Here is a 20,453-nt window from a genome sequence, read left to right as displayed (position 1 = left end):
GCAATGAATGAATTGAAATGGAAGATGGGTGAATGGGAAATCCCTTCACCCATTTTTTAAGGTTAATATCTTTGAAGGCTAAAATTGACTTTTTAACATTTAAAATTAACACCACACTAACACTGTCGATTGACAGGAGAGTATGATGTAATTTCTAAAAATACAAGGGAAGAAGATGTAATAATAGCAAAGTACAGGGGAGGGGATGTAAATTGCTCTTAAGTTTATCAAAAGAAATATAAGGAAAATGACTTTTTATTAAACTAAGATTTCCTTTTCTTCTCGCAACTACCAAACACAGCCTAAACATAGGGAAAGGAAAAATTTTTCTTCTTTGTTTTTGTGAATATTTATGGCGCCAATGTAACACCAATGCAAATACAAGATGGGGTATTCATTGAGGAAAGATATGAATGTCATTTCGAAAATGGGAAGAGATAAATAAACACAGTGGATTTTTTTTTTCATAGAAAATACAGTGGATGTTATCATACGGCGTATCAGGCATACCCAATCTATTCCCAAAATGTAATTAAAAGGGAAATGAGATTAAAACCACCCTCACCCCTGCTAAATAAAAAGTTCTCCATTCATGTTGATACCTTTTCATGTGTTCTCATTGGTTCGTTATGTTAGTGTAAATCATGTGATCAAGTTGTTTTTTTTTTTTTTTTTTTAAATTAAATCAAAGAGAATATTTTTATAATTATTATTTGACTATTAATTTTAAATATTTTTTAGTTTTATTATTAAATCTTTATTTTATAAATGATCAATTCTAATGTATTTTAATGATAAAATAAAAATGGGGAAGAGATTTTTGTAATGTTGCTTAGTCATGTGGCCCCTATACCAGTGCACTGCTAATAAGAGTGTATGTAGAAGTATCAACATAGGTGAGATTTTTTATTTCAAAAAGGTGGTGTAGTAATTTTGTGAATCATATGTTTATGTGCAAGATCCACGCAATCGAACAATATTTTTTTCCCCAATAAAAATATATCTAAAAAGTATAATATCAATTTCTATTACTAGGACTATTGAATTACACTTCATTTTTTTTTTTTTTTTTTTTGATAGGAACAGAAAAATATATATTAAAGTACGTTAATGGAGTTCATACATATTACCTATTGGAGTGCGGGTGATAGTAGTAGTCTTTGCCCAATATTTTACATATGACACCCTTTCATCGTTGGGTCTAAGTTTAAAACACACTTGGTTGATAGTTTTATATACATTCAGAAGTAATGGGAAAATACTAAGAGGCCATAAGAGGGGTTTGGGGGATTTCAATAGGCTTCCAACTGATGGATCATCACTCCACACCTCCTCGATCTTCCATTCTGCTTGGTCGGCTGTGTTTAACCCATGGAGGAGCGCCCCCGCACTAGCTTCAATGTGGTTTCATGTTGTCACATAGTTAGTCATAAGTGAGATACATCTATTATTTTGAAATATGCAGTATGCCCATCCGATTATATTGTGGGGGTTTGATTTATAGGTTGAGCAGATTGATATATATTTACTATTTGGCCGGTTAGGTGATGGGGTGTGATCTGTGTGTGGAGTGGGGTCTAACTTTGATGGGGTAGTCTCATCTAGGTGGGTCCACCTGATGATTTTCTGGATTATTTCCTTGGGGTTTGGTGCAATATTACCTTGAACCACCTTGTTCCTATGGCTCCATATGAAATAGCAGTCTATGATAAAGGAGTTAAATAGAAGTTTTTTGTTTGATCGGCTAATAGTGTTTGTATGAAACCAATACATGAGAAGAGCATTCAAGGAGGTGATGAATGTGGGTAGCGGATCAGGTCAGAACCCCAGTGGACATGCCACCCAAATTCTTTTGGTGAATTCACAGGATGAAAATAGGTGCCACACAGACTCTGTTTGCTTTTGGCATAGGACGCATGTTGGGTCGATCGTCATCCAATGTTGCAGCCTATCCTTAGTTGGGATTCCTCCTTGAGTCATTCTCCAAAAGAACAGTTTGAATTTTGGGTGGATGCTCAGTTTCCATAAGAATTGCCACCATTGCGAGCATAGTGATGAGTGATCGCACCTGTCAGAGTTCTCATTGGTGTCAGTATGATATTCATTGATGAGGAATTTAACTGCCAATTTAACTGTGATTTCTCCTATGGGGGAAAGGGGGCACCACCAAGAGTCTGGTGTTGTCTTAGAAATGGGGATAGACATGATGCTAGGTAAGGCTGATCTTGGCATTAGGTTTGCCAAGAGTTGAGTGTTCCAGGATGAGTTGGTTACGGCTTCATGGACTGATGACAAATGAGGAGAGGTTTGGGGCGGTGGGGTAAGTTCTGGGTACTGTGGGACCCAGGGGTCAAATCAGAACGATGTGTCTCTTCCGTTTCCAATCTTCCTGATAACTAATTTTTTGAGGGTGGGTAAAATACTTACCAGGCTGTTCCATATCGGTGATCCCCTGGAGTTGAGAGTTTTAGGGTGGAAGCCTGACCTGTTGTGAAAGTATTTTGATTCAAGCACCTGGCCCCACATAGTAGTATCTTTTGATAAAAGTCGCCATCCGAGCTTGAGGAGCATTCCTTTATTTTGTATTTCGGTCCTTCTTAATCCCAGTCCTCCTTGATCCTTTGGAGAGCAAACTTTTTTCCCATCTTATGAGGTGTGCTTTTCTTGTTGTTCCGCTGTCGCCGTTCCACAAGCAGAGTTGGATAGAATCTAACTATCTGCATACATACTCTGGGAATGCGAAGCATGACATATGGTATGTTGGGGTAGCAGCCAACACTGATTGAATAAGAGTTGTTTTACCTACATAGGATAATAGATTGGCTTTCCACAAGGAGAGTTTCTTTTGCATCCTTTGGATTAAAAAATCCCATCTGTGTCTTGTGTTTCTGCCTAAAAATAAATTGGTTCCTAAGTACGTACTAACCCGATCCATCTCTTTGACATTTAGAATTTTGCAAATCGAACGACGGTTCGCGGGAGGGACATTGGAGCTAAAAATGACACTTTATAATTGTATTTAAAACATGTAATCTTTCTAAAAGGAGAAAAACACATGTAATCTTATTTTGAATGTCCCTTGTCTTATTATTCTCAAATGTTATTTAAAACATATAATCTTATTTCAAATCTATTTTTGCCCTTGAGTTAAAGAAAATTTGAAAGGAACTTACCATCATATCATTCTTAAAACTATCATTGTTTTACACGTTTTTTTCAAGTACACATATAAAATAGTAATAAAAATTTAATACTTACTAAAGGCTTATTATAATAAGATCACAAAAAATAAAAAGTAAAAATAAAAATTGACATCTTGAGGGATCAATTTAGGAATATGTTCATAATTTAAGGTTATATAATCACGTAAACCTATGAATTTTTTTTTTTTTTTTTCAAAACTAATTTATTCTCCTTCCCTTCCCTTATAACCAGATAAAGGAAAGAGAGCGATACAAATCAAGATTTTTGCTGAGAAAGTTCACTAATGGACTTGAATGTTTTTTAAAACTTAATTATCGAGTGACAATCCATAGACATTTGGACTGATTGAGCTTTGTTGACCGATATAATCCCTAGTCAGATGAGATGATATGGTCTTTGGATTGGTATCAAAATTCGAGATTGATTTCGAACAATACTAATCTGATCAGGGCAATATCACAATCCTGATCCGACTTTTTAAACCATGCTCTTAAATGTTATGGATGTTACTTCCCCTTTGTTCTATTTTGTTAAAAAGCTCATTTTTTCAATTCAAAATTCTTTCTCTCTCTCTCTCTTTTTTTTTTTTTTTTTTGTTATTATTTTTTTTTTTTAATTTTGAAAATGGAATAGAAACATTCAAATACACAAACTCTGCAAATCCTCTCTCTCTCTCTCTCTCTCTCAAACTTGCTCTTTAAAAGTGCTTCCCTAGAGTAGAAACTTATAGAAAGCTCAGTGCTAAAAACACTCAAACAAAGGGAATATGTGCCAAACGCGACTTTAATTCTCTCGCTTGCAACTGGTTTGGTCTTTGTACCTATGATCCAACTCGAGATCGAAGAAAGGTGGCCAAGATGAACGGAGAAAGCTTGTTCGATAGCAGAGATAAATGTTTATTATTTTTTAAAGCAACTAGAATAGAAGTGTAAGTTTCTTCTCAACTCCCTATGATCTGATTCAGTAAGACACAGAGAGAACAGAGGCAGCACTAAACCAAACCTAACTGATTCCAAAGGGGAAAACGCTGCCTGGTTGCACGGCTCCAGAGCCCAGACACTGGAGCACATGAAATTACTACCTTGCCTGTGAAAAAAAAAATTGTATTTATGTTGAAGCCCCTGCACGCAGTCCCATTAGCCGCTGCACTGGTGTAGGAGCCACGCAACCAGGCAGCTATCTCTTAGCAAATGTGTGTAAGTTCCAGCTAAGATCTTTACATATTCATCGAACCTTCTTCCTGGGAAAATAGAATCAAGGCTGAAAGAGAGCTGTGTTTTTTGTCACTACCGACTCAACAAAGAATTCTTGATGCTCCAGAAGCATGCAAGAGCATTGTCAACCGAAATACAAACAATGAAGTAATGTGAAACTGGATGTAAACAGAATATCAGTATTAGCAACTTACATTGATAGGTATGACCAAAAATTTACATTCTCATTTCAAATATTATCCCACCTCATTTTAAAAACCTGGCGTTAATCCTTCACTTTATTATGCAGTAAATGTCCACCCAAGCTGATTCACCGAGCTACTCCCTGTAGAAGTTCCAGGGCAGAACTTGTTAGTTTTCTAAATTTCAGGCTAGATGATCAAAGGAACCCAGATTTAAGACATTACCCAGTAATATGATAATTTCTATACAATGAACTAGACTAACGGACGTTGATGCAGCAAGAAAAAAGAGGGGTTAACAAGCTCCCCTTCCTAGTACTCATGGGAGTTCAAGTCAGTCTGATCGTGGGGTTAGTTTCCATTAGTTTTTCTTATTCTAAGTTTTAGTTAAAATCCTAGATTTTATAAGATTTTCAGGTCTTTTTTTATTTTTATTTTCAGTTTAAGCTGAAGTCCTAGAACAAGCAGGAATTCCTCCAGTAGCTCGTGGCAGGTTTTGTTTTGATTTTTTCCTTTTGGTATTTGAATTTCCTTAGTAGCTAAAGAGTGAGAATTAAGTCTGAATCAGTGTCAATAAATAGACCCCTGGCCAAAACACATGATTTATGCGATAATAATATTCAGTTTTCTTCAATTCTGGCTGTGAAGATTTGCAGTGGACTTGAGTGGATTCTCCAGTTGCCTGTGGATTCCAAGTGTTTTGAATCACAGGTAGACTCTTGTTTCCCTTCTTCCTTCCTTGTATTTTCAGTATAATTTCTCTTCATTCCAGGTTAATTTCTACTCTATTCTCACCTTGCAGCACCTTGTTTTCTTTTAACTAATCGGTTTGCTGAGATTAATCATAATTCATAACTCCTTAGTTAATGGTTGAATAGTCTTATATATGATACCTCCATCTCCATAACACTGAAAGATTTATCGATTCTGATCACTAGAATCTAGTTCAGCAGCCTAATTAATGCATCTATCATCCCTGCACTGTTTTCCTACCATTAATAGGCTGAGTTACCACCCCTTATTGTGATCTCAGATTTCTGAGATGTTTGATAGATCTGTTCACTAAGGCTACTTGACCTTACTTTCAGATCCATCAGTCTTAATCAAGTTTTCAATCTTCTCTTACATATTCTACCACCAAATTTTCAGTGGGGAGCACGATTTCCACATGCCCGTTGTAGGAACCTTCCTTCATGCCAATTTTAAATGCCAAGAACTGCCACATGGCAGATCAGATGGGCACAAATTTTGTGGACAAGTAGACCCTTAAGTCCTCTATTCACATGTCAAGTTGCAGCCCAACTGGACTTTGACACGTGTGAAAGCAGAGCTTTAAAAAGCCAGGGCTATGGGAGAATGCACAGTAGTTGTTGGAGTACAGTAGGCATGCATGGATAGACATACAAGGGCTGCATGCTAAAACACAAAAAGGTATTTGATTTTATTAGGTTCTGAAATTTGACAAATGGATAATCCAGACTTGACGTTTCTATGCAACAGTCAGAATAGCAACATCATCTGTCCTTGTGGCAGGGCGTGTAGGAAAGGTTCTACAACAGGCAAATAGGAGCCTTTTCCCCTTGTCTGGGTTTTACTCTGTCATCCTCATTCTTCTCTGGTAGTTTTCTATAATTTTCCGTGTGATACCTTTGTATCGGAGATCCACCCTGCAGATGCTTCTCTGAAGAATTTTATTTGGAACAGGGATCAGATTTGCCATCAGAGGTACTCATCCATCCAAGATAAATCCAGGAATTGGTCCAAGCAGAACCTGAGTGTTTTTCTTAAAAAATAAATAAATGTATGTATATTGCAACAGAAGGAAAGCCCACGTACGAGAACTCAAAATACTCATCTGATACAACCATAGACAACTGCTACCAATTCTCCCAGAAATTACAGGAAATTAATCCCTTTGAACTCCAAGATAGTGGCAGGTTCTGGACTCTGGACTCTAACAATCACAAATTAGTAGGTTCTTCAGGCACTCTGATATTCGTCTCGTATATAGTCCCGTATATCCTATTAATTCTCCAAAAAAGGGTGCATCATAATATATTTTCAAAGATTTCAAGACGTTACTACCATGGCCAAATAGCAAAAGGCATAAATTTTACAAAATATCCCATCTTCTTATTGATGCTGTCACTCCACCAACACCAAGTTCAACAGGTTATATGTCAGATCAACCCCATCCACTGAATTCAAGAGACAACCACCACATCAGGGAGAATGCTTTCCCAGTTTATTCAAAGGATCAATCATCAAATGTTGTCAAACTAATGTCGTACATCACATAGTTTAGAACTCTGTCAGAAGCTGTCCCAGCTGAGAGAAACATACACCAAGATGCTTGTAAGGACATGTTTTCCCAATACAACTTCCCATCAGCTGAAAGTACGCAAGGAGATCCAATCCGGCAATCTGCAGCCTCAAAATTATGAGTAATGATCTCAATGGAAGCAGCTATGGAGGGAAGGAATGGGGAGAGTTTCTAATAGAAGGTCGAAACGTGCTTCATGTAATCCATAAGTATACAACTCGAGCACAATAGCTTTCAAATCATTCAAAAAGCTTAGTGTTGTGTTGCCTGTGAAAGCTCAGAGAAATCTATTTTGGTCAAAGCCAACAAAAACCCTCTCCCCAAGATTTTCTCCAGATGAACCTTTCCTCTTGCTTCCATACCATATCCTACTATGACTTTCTTAAAAGTTTAAAATCGAATCCTAAAGAAATCATCCTAAGTCTATATGCTATCGCCTGCTAATGAAGCATTTGGTGGCAGAAAGCCAGAAACAACTAGGATTTGATGAAAAGGTTAAGGTAATACAGAGGCTCAAATTGATACAGAAGGCAAGGTAGTAAATTCCGGATAAAAGATGTAAGGGTCTTGACAAAAGGGTTAAGGCTTAAATGAGGTGAAATCATTACAGACAAAGAAAAAAATTTAGATTCAATGGACTTGGGTGAAAGGACTAAACAAATTGGTTGCCCTTATCTGCTCTTGAGACTTACTTCTGAAAAAAAGAAGAATTACATGAAGTTCAGAGAGATGAGCACATATGGTGAAGACAACTTCCCAGAGAGAAAAAAAGCTCAATAAATAACCACCAATTACAATGCATTCACATCCCATATCATACTTACAAACTCCAACATATGACTTTGCTAATCCTAGAAAAAACTTAGTAAAAAAGAAATGATATAAAAAATTCTTAATAAAAGTAAAATTTCTAATGTTCCCATCATACACCTACACATTATCAGTACTCTAGCCACAATTTTCACAAACTAATGGACTACAATAGGACTTTGTATCACTGGGAAGATGACTGAATGCTTTCAAATGATGCAAAGATCATGCAAATAGTAAGATTTTGACAACTGAAATAGAATCAGCCCACAAGTCAAGCCGCTTAACTACAACTTTCGCTTTCTAAAACATAATACCTTCCAGGATGACACAGAAACCAACCAAAATTAACTCTAAACAAATAGGTTGACTATCAAAGGACATCAATCCATATGGGATACATGCAAGGCAGGGCTAGGGTCTTATTTCTTCTTCTGTTTTTTTTTTTTTTTTTTTTACCACCCACGCCACCACCTTTTTTAGGGGATGGGGAATGGCAGGTATCATGTATGTATTTGGAATGCTAGCATGACACACTTATACCCAGTAAGCATTCCACAATCCACCTTACAGGAGAAATGTTTGAGGGGCTAGATAAATACTGTGTTTGGAAGAGCATAAATTCACTGCCATTGGCCCAAAAAGGGACTAATTAAATGTTAGGGTGTTCTTGCCAGCCAATCAGCAATGCAAACCAACCCACTTTAGATAGGATTTTGAAAGGGGCTATAAGGGACGGTACTATGGATTTTAAACATTAGAATTTTACTTAGGAGGAATTGAAAGCTGTGGAGGTTCAAAGAAGAAAAAAAATGAGAAAGACAACTCAAACCTCGATTTCCATCTTTTAAAAAATAACAATAAAATTTTCTTGGATATTCAACCAATCATAAAAACGCAGCAACTGTACAAGCAACCACAAGGGTTGAAGAGAATTACTACTCCTAACTGAAACTCCTAGAGAGATTTTTTTCAGACGCGCAGGTCAAAGATTCCTAGAGAACTTTGAAAGCTTCACGTGATATTTTCTTCTTCAGATCTTCCCCCCCCCCCCCTTCCTGTTACTACTCTGCAAAATTTTACTAATTTATGCCACGAGCGCAGCCCAAGCCTTTTGATTATACTCTTCTCTCTCGGTGTTACCACAATGATGAATGAAGAGAGCACACCATGGACTCCGGTCTCGCTTCGCCTTATTTCGGTTGTATTACCATTCCTAAACCCTCCACAGTTTATAAGCCTTTAAGCCAAAACTCACCATCTGCAGAATCTTCAAGAACTTTAGGACTATTTACCATCAATCTCTAAGTTTATGCATTGTTCAAAACAGATATTTCTAGGGCTAATTAATCCCAACTCCAGAACCCAAATACACTTACACTTCATGTAGTTCAGCAGGGATTAAACAGAAAATTATGTGATCAAACGTGGGAACAATTAAAATTTAACCATAAATTTTCCATGTTACAATTTTGGTGCTCCACCACCGCAGATTATTTCTTCAACCCTGCCATTTCACATAGTTTCAGCATAGATGATAGGTAACTCAGAAGTCATCAGGAAAAAAAAAATCTCGACGACTTCAAGAGACTAACCTCATAAACAATGTTAAGGTACCTAAGATGCAGTTCAATCACAACCAAACCCTTTCAACTGTATTGGTATAGCAAATTGGCCCAAAATGCAGGACCAGCAGAATGTTCAGAGGTACCATGTCAAGCACATGCCTTTCAGTTACAGAAGATCAGGAGCCCATTCTATGATGGATCAGAGTTGAGAGATTAACTCAGCTAAAAATCAGCTTTGTTGTGTAATCAACAACATGTTTTCAACCACACTCACAGGAGTGTAAGAAGAGAACTATTGTATCTTTGAAGAACAAACAACACTGTGAAAAAAAAATTCTGGTCATCTTGATTTGTAACTTAGCTTCCCTTGAGAAGTTGAGTGGTGGGTGGGTCCTGATGTTCTGGACATACAAAACATGGGAATTTATTGGCGCTTCAGTTATATTGGACAAGTACACCAGTAAATACCCATTGAGTGTACAGCAAGCATTCCCTCTAATGTAATAGCTTCACAAATCTCTTATTTTCCTTCACTGTTTCCAGATTCTCAACATGAAGAATGGTTCTAGATAGAAGTATATTTCAATAAATGAAATAGGATTAAAATCAAGGAAACGAATTATGGGCACAATGGTTTCCTAAATACAATCCCAAGTCCCAACATGATAAAATGATCAAATTATATGAACTAGCTTAGTCCAAAAGCAATGCTCTAATTAAACTACTCCGAATAGAAACGAAAAGAAGACATACCATTTGATGAGCCATCCAAATAAGAAATGCTGCATGATAGGAACCTTTTCCAGCACTTCGGCCTTGTACATCTTGAGCAACCCGCTATTCACCTTGTTCCAGTTGGGCACGCCACTAATGTCGTTGAGCAATGGCGAGTGCTCAGCGAAAGGCCCCTTCTTGACCTCCTTTATAAAAGCAATGCAGGAGAGATAGAGGTAGTCATTGGAGAAGTTATCAATTATGTCCTCGTTATGGATCGACTTCGGCTTCATATACTTGTGATCAATCAACTGCGAAGAACCAAATATAAACGGCAAGAAATGGAAATCATCCAGACCCCACACCCCATGCGACCCAGCCGGTTCGAGACAGTAAACAGTCTGCAACTTCCTCATCAACTCATGATACTTGACGAAGATCCGAGAAACAATAGCCTGGTAGTCCTCTTCCTTAATAAGCTCTAGCCGAGCAAGGCAATAAAGCCAAGCCGCGAAGTTGGTCTCATGACCCGTTCCATAATCAATACGGCTCAAATTGCCGAAACTATCAATGAAATAAGGAATAATCTCAACGGTGGCGGAAGATAGATCATCTGGGAGGAACTGAAGCATTAAGGACTCCGCGTTCTCAGCCAAGCGGCTCTGCCAAGTCCTAAAGGAGAGATTACCGTAGCGAGAAGATTGGGGAACCGGAGGGATTTCATCGACCCAGCGTAAGAGGGTTTCGAGGACAGAGACGATAGAGTTTAGGGTTTGGGATTGATGACAGGGATCGGAAACCTTGTGACCACGGATGGACTCGCTGAGGGCGACGATGAAGCCGAGGAAATTTTTGCCGGAATCTGAGTCTTGGAAGTGGCGGATGTCATCAAGGGAGTGGATCTTCTTAACGGGGGTTTGAAAGAGGAAAGGAGGGGAAACGGTATGGACCTTTTGGGAATGAGGAACAGGGGCAAGGATTATGGCTTCTCGGGCGTTGCTGGGAGGGAGGTTAATGGCTGGAGCGCGGATGGGACGGTAGACGGGTGGGGGAGATATTTCTGTCCATATTGGAGGCGGCTCGATAGTGGTGGCGCAGCCGCAGCTACGGCAGATTCCGGTGGCGTTGGGTGGTGAAGGACAACTCGTATGCTGTGTGTCTTGTATCTCTGCTTCTCGGCGCCGGGATTCCATTTTCTTTTTATTTTTTCGTGTCGCAAATCTACTCCAGCTACTACCGTCTGAAGCAAACCGAGGGAAGAGGCAAATATGAGCGGCGGCGCCACCTCGATCAAGGATGGATGTGGATGTTTACTGTTTAGTTCTGTTTTTTTTTTTTGGTAAAGTTAAGTGCTGCTTTTGCTTTAATGATGTAAGTGGGCCACGTGGAATTTCATGCGGTAGTGGGACCATTCGATTCGATGGGCTGCTTCCACATAAGTTCATAGCATGGTGACGAGGCGGCGCGGCGTTGCAGTCTTGACTTTAGCCACTAAGTCAACCTAAATTAGGGTGTGCGTTCTTGGAAATTTCCTCACATATAAAATAGGGAGGAAGAACGCTGTCCGCCTCCCACCAACGTTGGGTATTTGCTGGGCGTGGGGGTGCAGCGGACAGAGTTGTCTCGCCGGGATAGTGGTTCCCTGGAAGCGTAGCCCCTACAACATGGCGATGGAAATGACCGCCCTGCCCCACGAAATGTAAAACGATGCCCACTTCATGCTACTTCGTGTGCTCCCTTTGTTCTTGTGAACGCCTAGGTGTCATATTCCCTCACACGGAAATACCTTTTGCAAAATAAAAAACATAACGGAAGAAAAGTTGACAAGTCACATGGCCCTTGTAGTAGTGCAAGTTTGGCTTTGTCAGCACAAGCCCACCTTGACTCAAAAGGGGTTTGGGCATAAATACTTTAGCCATGAAGATAGGTCAAAGTTACGTTGGGGCAGGGTTGAGCCCGACCTGGCCTATATTCATTGTTCTTTTTTCTTCTTCTTTATCAATTTGTGGGTCATTATAAAGAAAATGAACAAAGACCACAACACAAAAATAGACCAAGTTTTCTGTCACCCATAGTGAAAGAAGAATCTCCTCTCCATAGACATCTAGACCCTTTGATTGAAATCAGGAGGGGTATTTGTGACCATCATGTAGAAACACAACCCTAAAACGATGCAGAGAATAATAAAACAAACAAGAACAAGCAATGCACACAGATTTACAAGGTTTCGTAAGATTGCCTACATCCCCGGTAAGATGAGATCCTGCTTCACTATCCATGAGAATAAGGTTACAGCGCTCGACCCTCACACCTCTCAGTATTGCTTGCATTACAGATAAATAAACCATTGCTACAAATATATGGCAAAAAAAAGAACTTTAATCCGGAAAGTATACAATTGCCCTCAAATAAAAAATTCAAGCAGAGGGTTGAGCCCCTCTACACCCCCTGCTATGCAGGGAGGCCTCCTGCCCCCCTTGCAACCCCACGGCCCACTAACCGGTTAGTGGGATCATCGTTCTTCCTGTAAAGGTGCTGCACTAGTACTCCCTAGATTAAACTCTGACGGAATACAAGACATCGTACACCAACAATCTCCACATTGACTTGAATTATGTCAAGCCTCCTGCAAAGATAACATGTAGACGTCTTCATTCCCGTACCTCATAAGAGGTACAAATCCGCACATTTTTTGTGCGTCTCTCATCTTCAACAATGAGTAATATTAATCAAATCCAAATAAAACTTGAACTTCCCTATAGTAACTGGCTTGGTAAACATATCTGCAGGATTGAGATCTGTATGAATTTTTCTCAAGTGAATACTGCCTTCTGACACAAGCTCTCTGATCTTGTGAAATCTGACATCAATATGCTTTGTCCTTGCATGAAACACCTGATTCTTTGAAAGATGTGTGGCACTTGGACTGTCACAATGTAACACTGTACCTCCTTGCTTTAACCCTAACTCACGAACCAATCCAACCAACCAGACTCCTTCCTTGGCAACTTCAACTGCTACCATGTACTCTGCCTCTGTAGTGGACAATGCAATTGTAGACCAAAGCATTGTCCTCCATGATATAGGTCCACTAGTTAATATAAATACATACCCTGTAGTATACCTCCTTTTATCTAAATCACCAGCATAGTTGGAATCATCATAACCTATTAATTCTGTGGATCTTCCCTTGCCACTGAACATAACACCTATATCTTTAGTCTTGCTCAAATATCTAAATATTCACTTAATTGCATTCAAATGTTCGTTCCTTGGATTACTCATGTATCTGCTAACAACACTGAATGCATGAGACAAATCTGGCCTGCTATAAATCATAGCATACATGAGACTCCAAACTACGCTAGCATAGGGGACCTGAGACATATGCTCCACCTCCTCATATATTGTAGGGCATTCCCTTTTAGATAACTTGAAGTAGCTAGCTAACAAAGTGCTAACCGGCTTAGCCATTTCCATATTGAAACTCTCTAGCACATTTTCAATATACCTCTTTTGAGTTACCCAAAGTTTACCTGCATTTCTATTTTTAAGGATTTCTATGCCAAGGATCTTCTTAGCAGCACCAAGATCCATTATCTCAAATTTAGCACTCAACAAAGACTTCAAAGAGATTACATCATGTTTGTTCTTTGCAACAATAAACATGTCATCAACATAAAGCATCAACAAAATAATGGATTTATCACTTGACACTTTATAATAAACACAACTATCATACTCACTTCTTGTGTAGTCAATCTTCATCATGTGGGAATCAAAACGCTTGAACCACTGCGTAGGAAATTGCTTAAGACCATAAAATGACCTCTTAAATAGACAAACATGATATTCCTTTCCCTGCACCTTGAAACCTTCATGTTGCTCCAAGTCACTGAAAAAATGCAGTTTTCACATCAAGTTGTTCAAGCTACAAATCATACATGGCCACTCCTTTTGTGCATAACCCTTGGCTACAAGTCTGGCCTTATACCTTTCACGCTCATTCTCAGATGCTGCATCTTTCTTACGAAAGACCCATTTACACCCAATGATTTTTCTTCCTTTGGGTTTTTTCATAATCTCCCAAGTGTTGTTCTTCTGCAGAGACTCCATTTTCTCCATCATAACTGCCATTCATTTATCATGTTGTGCATCACTCAAAGTATCATGGTAGGAAGCTGGATCACGTGTACCTACAGTGAGGGCATAGACAACCATGTCCTCAAACTCGTATCTCACAGGTGCTTTATGAGTACGCTTCCCTTTACCCTTCGCTATAGTATAGAAAACATCTACTGCTTCACGTTGTCCTGGTGAGTCACTAGATGACTCATTTTCTCTTATTGTTTCTAACTCAGTTAACTCCACCTGCACAATAGAACCTTCTTTATTTTCACCAACTATTTGTGAATTACATTTTGACTTCTTCATATGAGACTCATCAAACACAACGTCCCTACTAACCACAATTTTCTATGAACTTGAATCCCTTTACGCCTTTCTTAAAACTAAGAAAGATACACTGCTTGGACTTTGAGTCTAACTTGGAACGCTGCTCACTCTCAACATGTGCATAGGCTGGACAATCAAATATTTTTAGACTAGAATAATCTACTGGTTTTTCTATCCATACCTCTTCGGGAATTTTACAATCAATCGCCTTTGATGGAGACCTGTTGATGAGGAAATATGTCATATTCACTGCTTCTGTCCAAAATCTCTTGCTCAACCCTGAATTCAACTCCATACTCCGAGTGCTTTCTATAAGTGTTTTGTTTAGTCTTTTAGCTACATCATTTTACTCTGGTGTTTTTAGAACCGTGAAGTGATGTGTAATCTCTTCAGCTTTACATAATTCTAGAAACCATTTGTATGTGTACTCCCCTCCATTATTTGTTCTCAAGTACTTAATTTTCTTTCCTATCTTCCTTTCTACCTTAGCCTTCCACTCCTTAAATTTAGTGAACACCTCACTTTTATGCTTTATGAAATAGATCCAAATTTTTCTTCACTAATCATCAACAAAGGTCACGAAGTATTCTACCCCACCTTTAGATTTTGTTGTTGAAGGACCCTATATATCGCTGTGTACATAATCAATCACCCCTTTACTCTTATGTTTTGCAGTTTCCAAACTAAACTTGCACTGTTTCCTAACCACACAATACTTGTAGAAGTTTAGTTTACAAGTTTTCACTCCCTTCAACAGTTTTCTTTTACGAAGCTCCATCAGTCATCTTTCTCCCAGATGCCCTAACTGCATATGTCACAGATAGGTATCATCTGTATCAGATCTTACATCTATAGTCACAGATGCTCCACTTGTAACTGTGCTCCCTATGAGTCTGTATAGGTTTCCAGTTAGCTGCCCCTTCATGATAACTATGACACCCTTAATAACTTTGAGAACTCCACCTTCTGCTATGTACATACAGCCATTTGAGTCAAGTGCCTCCAAAGATACTAAGTTTTTTCTTAATTCTGGTATATGTCTCACATCTGTTAAAGTTTTTACTATCCCATCAAACATCTTGATTTTGATAGTGCCTATCCCAATGGTCTTACATACAGCATCATTCCCTATTAGGATAAACCCACCATTATATGGTTGATATATATCAAACCAATCTTTATGTGGACAAATGTGATATAAACATCCATAATCTAAAATTCAATAATCAAAAGGTTGATTCTTATCTGATGATATAGAGAGTACATCTCCATCATCTCCATCTAAACTGTCAACCACGCTAGCTTCCTCAGATGTCTTATCTACCCCTTTCTTCTTTAAGTCCGCCTTCCTCTTCAAGCACTCTCTCTTCATATGACCTTCCTTCTTACAATAGTAACAAGAAACCTTTGTCTTTGTCCCTTTTGATTTTGATCGAATATTTCCAAATCCCTTCTGATTTGATCTCCCTCTTTTCTGCTCCTTGTCACATCCGAAAAGACCTTCTCCTTAAGATTTTGTACTACTGGCTATCTTCCTTGTATCATTGGACAGGAGGGAACCCACAATTTGATCCATCTCAAGGGTCACCTTCCCGTACAAAAGAGTTGTTACTAGGTGATCATATGATTCTGGGAGCGACGACAACAACAATAATACCTTGTCTTCATTCTCGATATTAACCTCTAGGTTTGCAAGTTTACTTACGATCTGATTGAACATGTTAAGATGCTCTAATAGATCCGTACCTTCCTTCATATGCAGAGAATAAAATTGCTTATTCACGAACAACTTGTTCGTTTAGGACTTCGTCATGTAGATGCTTTCAAGTTTCGTCCATAACTGCAGTGTAGATTCGATACCCACAACATATTATAGGGCATCATCAGAAAGATTCAATCGAATAGCACTTATCGCCTTTTCCTCCATTTTTTCTCAATCTTCATCAGTAATTTTTACATGTTTCTTCGACTTCTCAAACAATGTTTTCGTCAAATCATTTTGTATCAGAAGATCCTTCATCCTTTGACGCCAGAGGGTGAAATTGTTCTTCCCATTGAACCGCTCGATATCATACTTGACATTTGATTCATTCCCTTCCATCGTGATAGTAAACCCTAAAAAACGGAAACCTAAAGCTCTGATTCCAATTTATAGAAACGCAATCCTAAAACGATGCAGAGGATAATGGAAAAACAAGAACAAGCAATGCACACAGATTAACGAGGTTCGGCAAGATTGCCTGAGACCCCGGTGAGATGAGATATTGCTTCACTATCAATGGAGAATAGGGTTACAGCGCTCGTCCCTCACACCTCTCAGTATTTCTTGCATTACAGAGAAAGAAACACTCACTATAAATATATAGCGAACAAAAAAAACCCTAATCCGGAAAGTACACAATTGCCCTCAAATAAAAAATTTGAGCGAGGATTGCACCCCCTTACATACCCTGCTATGCAGGGGGGCCTCCTGCCCTCCCTTGCAACCCCCACAGCCTGTTAACCGGCTAGCGGGATCCCCATCCTGCTTGTCAAGGTACTGAACCAGTACTCCCTGGATTAAACTCTGATGGAATACAAGACATCGTACACCAATACATCAATAATAGGTTGAGAGTTAATGATGAATCCAACGTCCAATCATAGAATCACAACATCAATAGAGAAAGAAAACTTTGTCTACAAAAGTACTACGACTCACTTTTCCTTCATCAGAAGAATCCCTTTACCAGTGGCATTGGTCAACTATGGAGGGTTGCTTTCAATCATATATAGTAGGATTCAGATCCTCTTCGACAGTTGGGACAACCAGCATGGCATCCAACTGCTAAGAGGATTAGGGCACACACCCCAATACACAGTATGCACACCTATCTCCTCTCAACTGTCGAATACGGATTGGGATGCCCACATTCTAGAGAGGATCTGAGTCTGTACAATATGGTTGAGAGTTAATAATGACATAGTAGTTCAATCACAAGATCGCATCATGACTGGTGAAGCGATTCTTCCATCTACACGGGTGAAGGAAAACTTAATCCAAATTATTAAGAGAAAGAATATAATATAGGTTGTTATTTCTCAGTCCCCTGACCCGGCCCAATGAGGTAGCATACCTTCTTCACTTTTAGCGTTGGTAGTGTTAGCCCACTTAACCTCACTCACCCTGTCCAAACGCCTAATTCACAATTAACATATTGTAGTTAGATAAAATATATTTTTTTAAATAAACTTAACCCAAATTTAATAATAATCTTTTTATCTAGGCCAGTAGAGCACACCCAACTATTTAAGGGTTAGGCTCAAACCAACCTTGCCAAACCGGCCTACTTGCTAAATATTTTGTTTCATGATCTGTTTTGGTTGCAAGGGACAGAGAAATATTTTTTACAAGAGGGGTCGCTTTTGGTGTTTGTAGCAAGGAAAATGCACATATTTCTCTAGAAAGTGAAACATATTCTCAAGGAAATGCAAATATTGCCCTTTACTTCAGTTCCCTGGCCTGCCCAGCCCAGCCCAGCCCAGCCCATCCCATCCCATCCCAATTTCCTAGAAAAAAAACTCTGCTCAAAGAAGTGAAGTGAACAGGGAAATATAGAAATCCACATTGGATTTCTAACTCTAGGGATCCCCTAAATGTTGACTAGGTTGAAAAAAAAAATGAAATGACTTCCTCTGCTGGAATTGATGCTTTCATTTTTTGGGCTTAAGTTGGACTCGGGCTATATTAAATTTTAGTAAGTGATACTTGGGCCCAAGATTAACGTTGGGCCTCCATTATCAGCAAAACCAATTTTTTTTTTTTTTTTACAAAGATGCTTTATTCAGGAAGGCTACATTTGGTTGCAAGAGGAATTATAGGAACGGAAGTGAAAATTTCCGAATCTAAAAAGAAAAGTTTTGTAACCATTGTCTCATGTGATTTTATAAATTACCTAAATGTCTTACCATATTTAATAATGATAAATTTTCTATTTAATTTTTATTTTACTCTTATACCAAAGCATTCTTGTTAAAAATCAGATTAGGTCAATTAGACTCGCTGGGATCAGATCAATATCGATTGAAACTGAGCCTAATTTTTTACCAATCTGATACAGATCAACTAGTACAATCTAAGGGGACAAAAAATCTTAAAAATCAATTTGAAAAAACATAAGTAAATTTGTCCGATCGAGTTTGGTCCCAAGTTTTAAAACTTTGTACCAAATGAATTTAGATGCAAAATAAAGTGAAATTTAATAACCAAATATGAAATGATTTTTAATTAGTAATATAGTCACTGTAGACACATTAGATAATAATTACAAAAGATTTTTTCTCCAGCTTTTCATTGCATTACTTTTTATTTTTTATATTTTTTAGAATCTGGACCTTACAACTTTTAGAAGACACGTTTTCTACATGGTCCATTTAAGGACATACTATTACTGAAGGGATGGGGATCCTCTACAACGAAGTAGAGGTGGCAGCGCACATTCGATGGCCTAGAGCACCTTGAGGCGCTTGTGGTCTTTGCCCGAATGCTCCAGGTCATCGAATTTTGCTGCACCCTTGCCATGCAGTAGATGAGCCAGATCCTACCATGAACAGCTCAAAATTGTGATTTTTTGATAGATTACTTAGCTCTTAAAATTTTCTACATCAAGAATGACTGGTGAGCATGTTTTCATTCACTAACACTATAGCAATTATTAGAGCATAAAGAGCCCCAACCTAGAAAACCTATCCCCCAAGTCATATTGCTTGATAATCAAAGCTCTACCTTCAACAAATCTGTAACCTATTTTAACTTTCAATTCTCTTCATGCGGGATTAATTACCAGAACATTTTAATGGCTGCATAGGCCAGCAAATTAGCAGTAGGTAAAGGAAGAATCAATTGTAGTAAATGAAATTGATAAGCAACTATCATCGTTTCTTGAAGAGACAGATACGTAAACTGATAGCATTCTTTCGAGAAATACTCTACAACAAATCAGAAAGACAAATTCAAGCCTTCATTTAAACAATACAGATGAATAACAAGCACATACTATTGAATTCCGTGAGAGAGACTATTGGCTATAATTTCGACAATCACACAACAAATTGTTCGTGCTTGGGTGTGTTAAAGTCATAAAACTCAACATAATATGATGGAGTAAAATTCAATTTCTAATCAGAAAGAAAGTGAGATCCTTCCAATGCCTCAATTGCTCATAATTTTAAAGGATGAACAAAACTCATGAGGAGAAAGAAGAAGAATAACACAATCCATGTCAATAGAAAATAGTCATAACAAAACAAGGATAGCCATGATTGGTACAAAATTCATGTTAATGAAAAAAAATTATGATAAAACATGCGATGTCATGAATAGTAACTAAGACTATCATAACGAAACACATCCTAATCTTTGCCAAGAAATGATTAATATATATATATATATATATATTTGATATATTGGAGATGTCTCTCTTTCATTGCAGTTTCTTTTATCCCTTGAAAAATTCATAACCACAATAGCCTACTTATGAGTGTAATTGAAACTATTCAAATTACTAAAATTGTACATTTGTAATTCTCCTATAACCAACTCTTATCAATATAAATTTCACCGTCGGACTATTCTATGTATCAAGAAATTTGACAGTATTTGATCAATTTGATTGATTTTGCCTGATTATCAGTTTGACGATCAACTTTCTAAAATAGTGTCATTATTATCGATTAGGTTGATTGATTAGTCTGACCAATCAACAGATTAACACACACTTCCTATTTATCAATGATAACATTGGGTCGATCAATCCCTTAGTATATGCTCATTCTTCTCACTGATTGGGTTGACCACAATAGAGTGTTTACGAAGACAAAATAAGAGACTTTAAGCAGAGAATGTTGCCCGAAAAGTGAAAAGCAACGATGGTGAACAACATAATTTGCTCTTATAGCGGATTGAATCATGGATGAATTGTGAGAAATGATGAATAAAAAGTAT

General features: G+C 38.1%; 1 protein-coding gene across 2 annotated transcripts; it reads right to left on the bottom strand.

Annotated features, from left to right (window-relative positions):
* Positions 1–4,427: 4,427 nt before the first annotated feature.
* Positions 4,428–11,354, bottom strand: LOC122071096 (serine/threonine-protein phosphatase 2A activator-like). 2 transcript variants are annotated; one of them, XM_042635377.1, is made up of 2 exons: positions 10,055–11,353; positions 4,428–4,743 (listed from the first exon to the last, which is right to left on the bottom strand). In XM_042635377.1, exons 1-2 carry the CDS (start codon positions 11,206–11,208, stop codon positions 4,737–4,739), a joined length of 1,161 nt encoding a protein of 386 aa, XP_042491311.1. In that variant the 5' UTR covers positions 11,209–11,353; the 3' UTR covers positions 4,428–4,736. The 2 variants fall into 2 exon arrangements, with proteins under 2 accessions (XP_042491311.1, XP_042491318.1); XM_042635384.1 differs by lacking the exon at positions 4,428–4,743 and adding an exon at positions 6,712–7,024 and having other exon boundaries at positions 10,055–11,354.
* Positions 11,355–20,453: the final 9,099 nt, after the last annotated feature.

This window comes from Macadamia integrifolia, chromosome 2, assembly GCF_013358625.1.
Source record: "Macadamia integrifolia cultivar HAES 741 chromosome 2, SCU_Mint_v3, whole genome shotgun sequence".
NCBI lineage: Eukaryota > Viridiplantae > Streptophyta > Magnoliopsida > Proteales > Proteaceae > Macadamia > Macadamia integrifolia.
This window is presented reverse-complemented; position numbering and strand designations above follow the sequence as displayed.

Bases quoted from the DNA above. Each gene is read 5' to 3' on its own strand.
- LOC122071096 (XM_042635377.1), bottom strand. From the start codon at position 11,208: ATGGAATCCCGGCGCCGAGAAGCAGAGATACAAGACACACAGCATACG.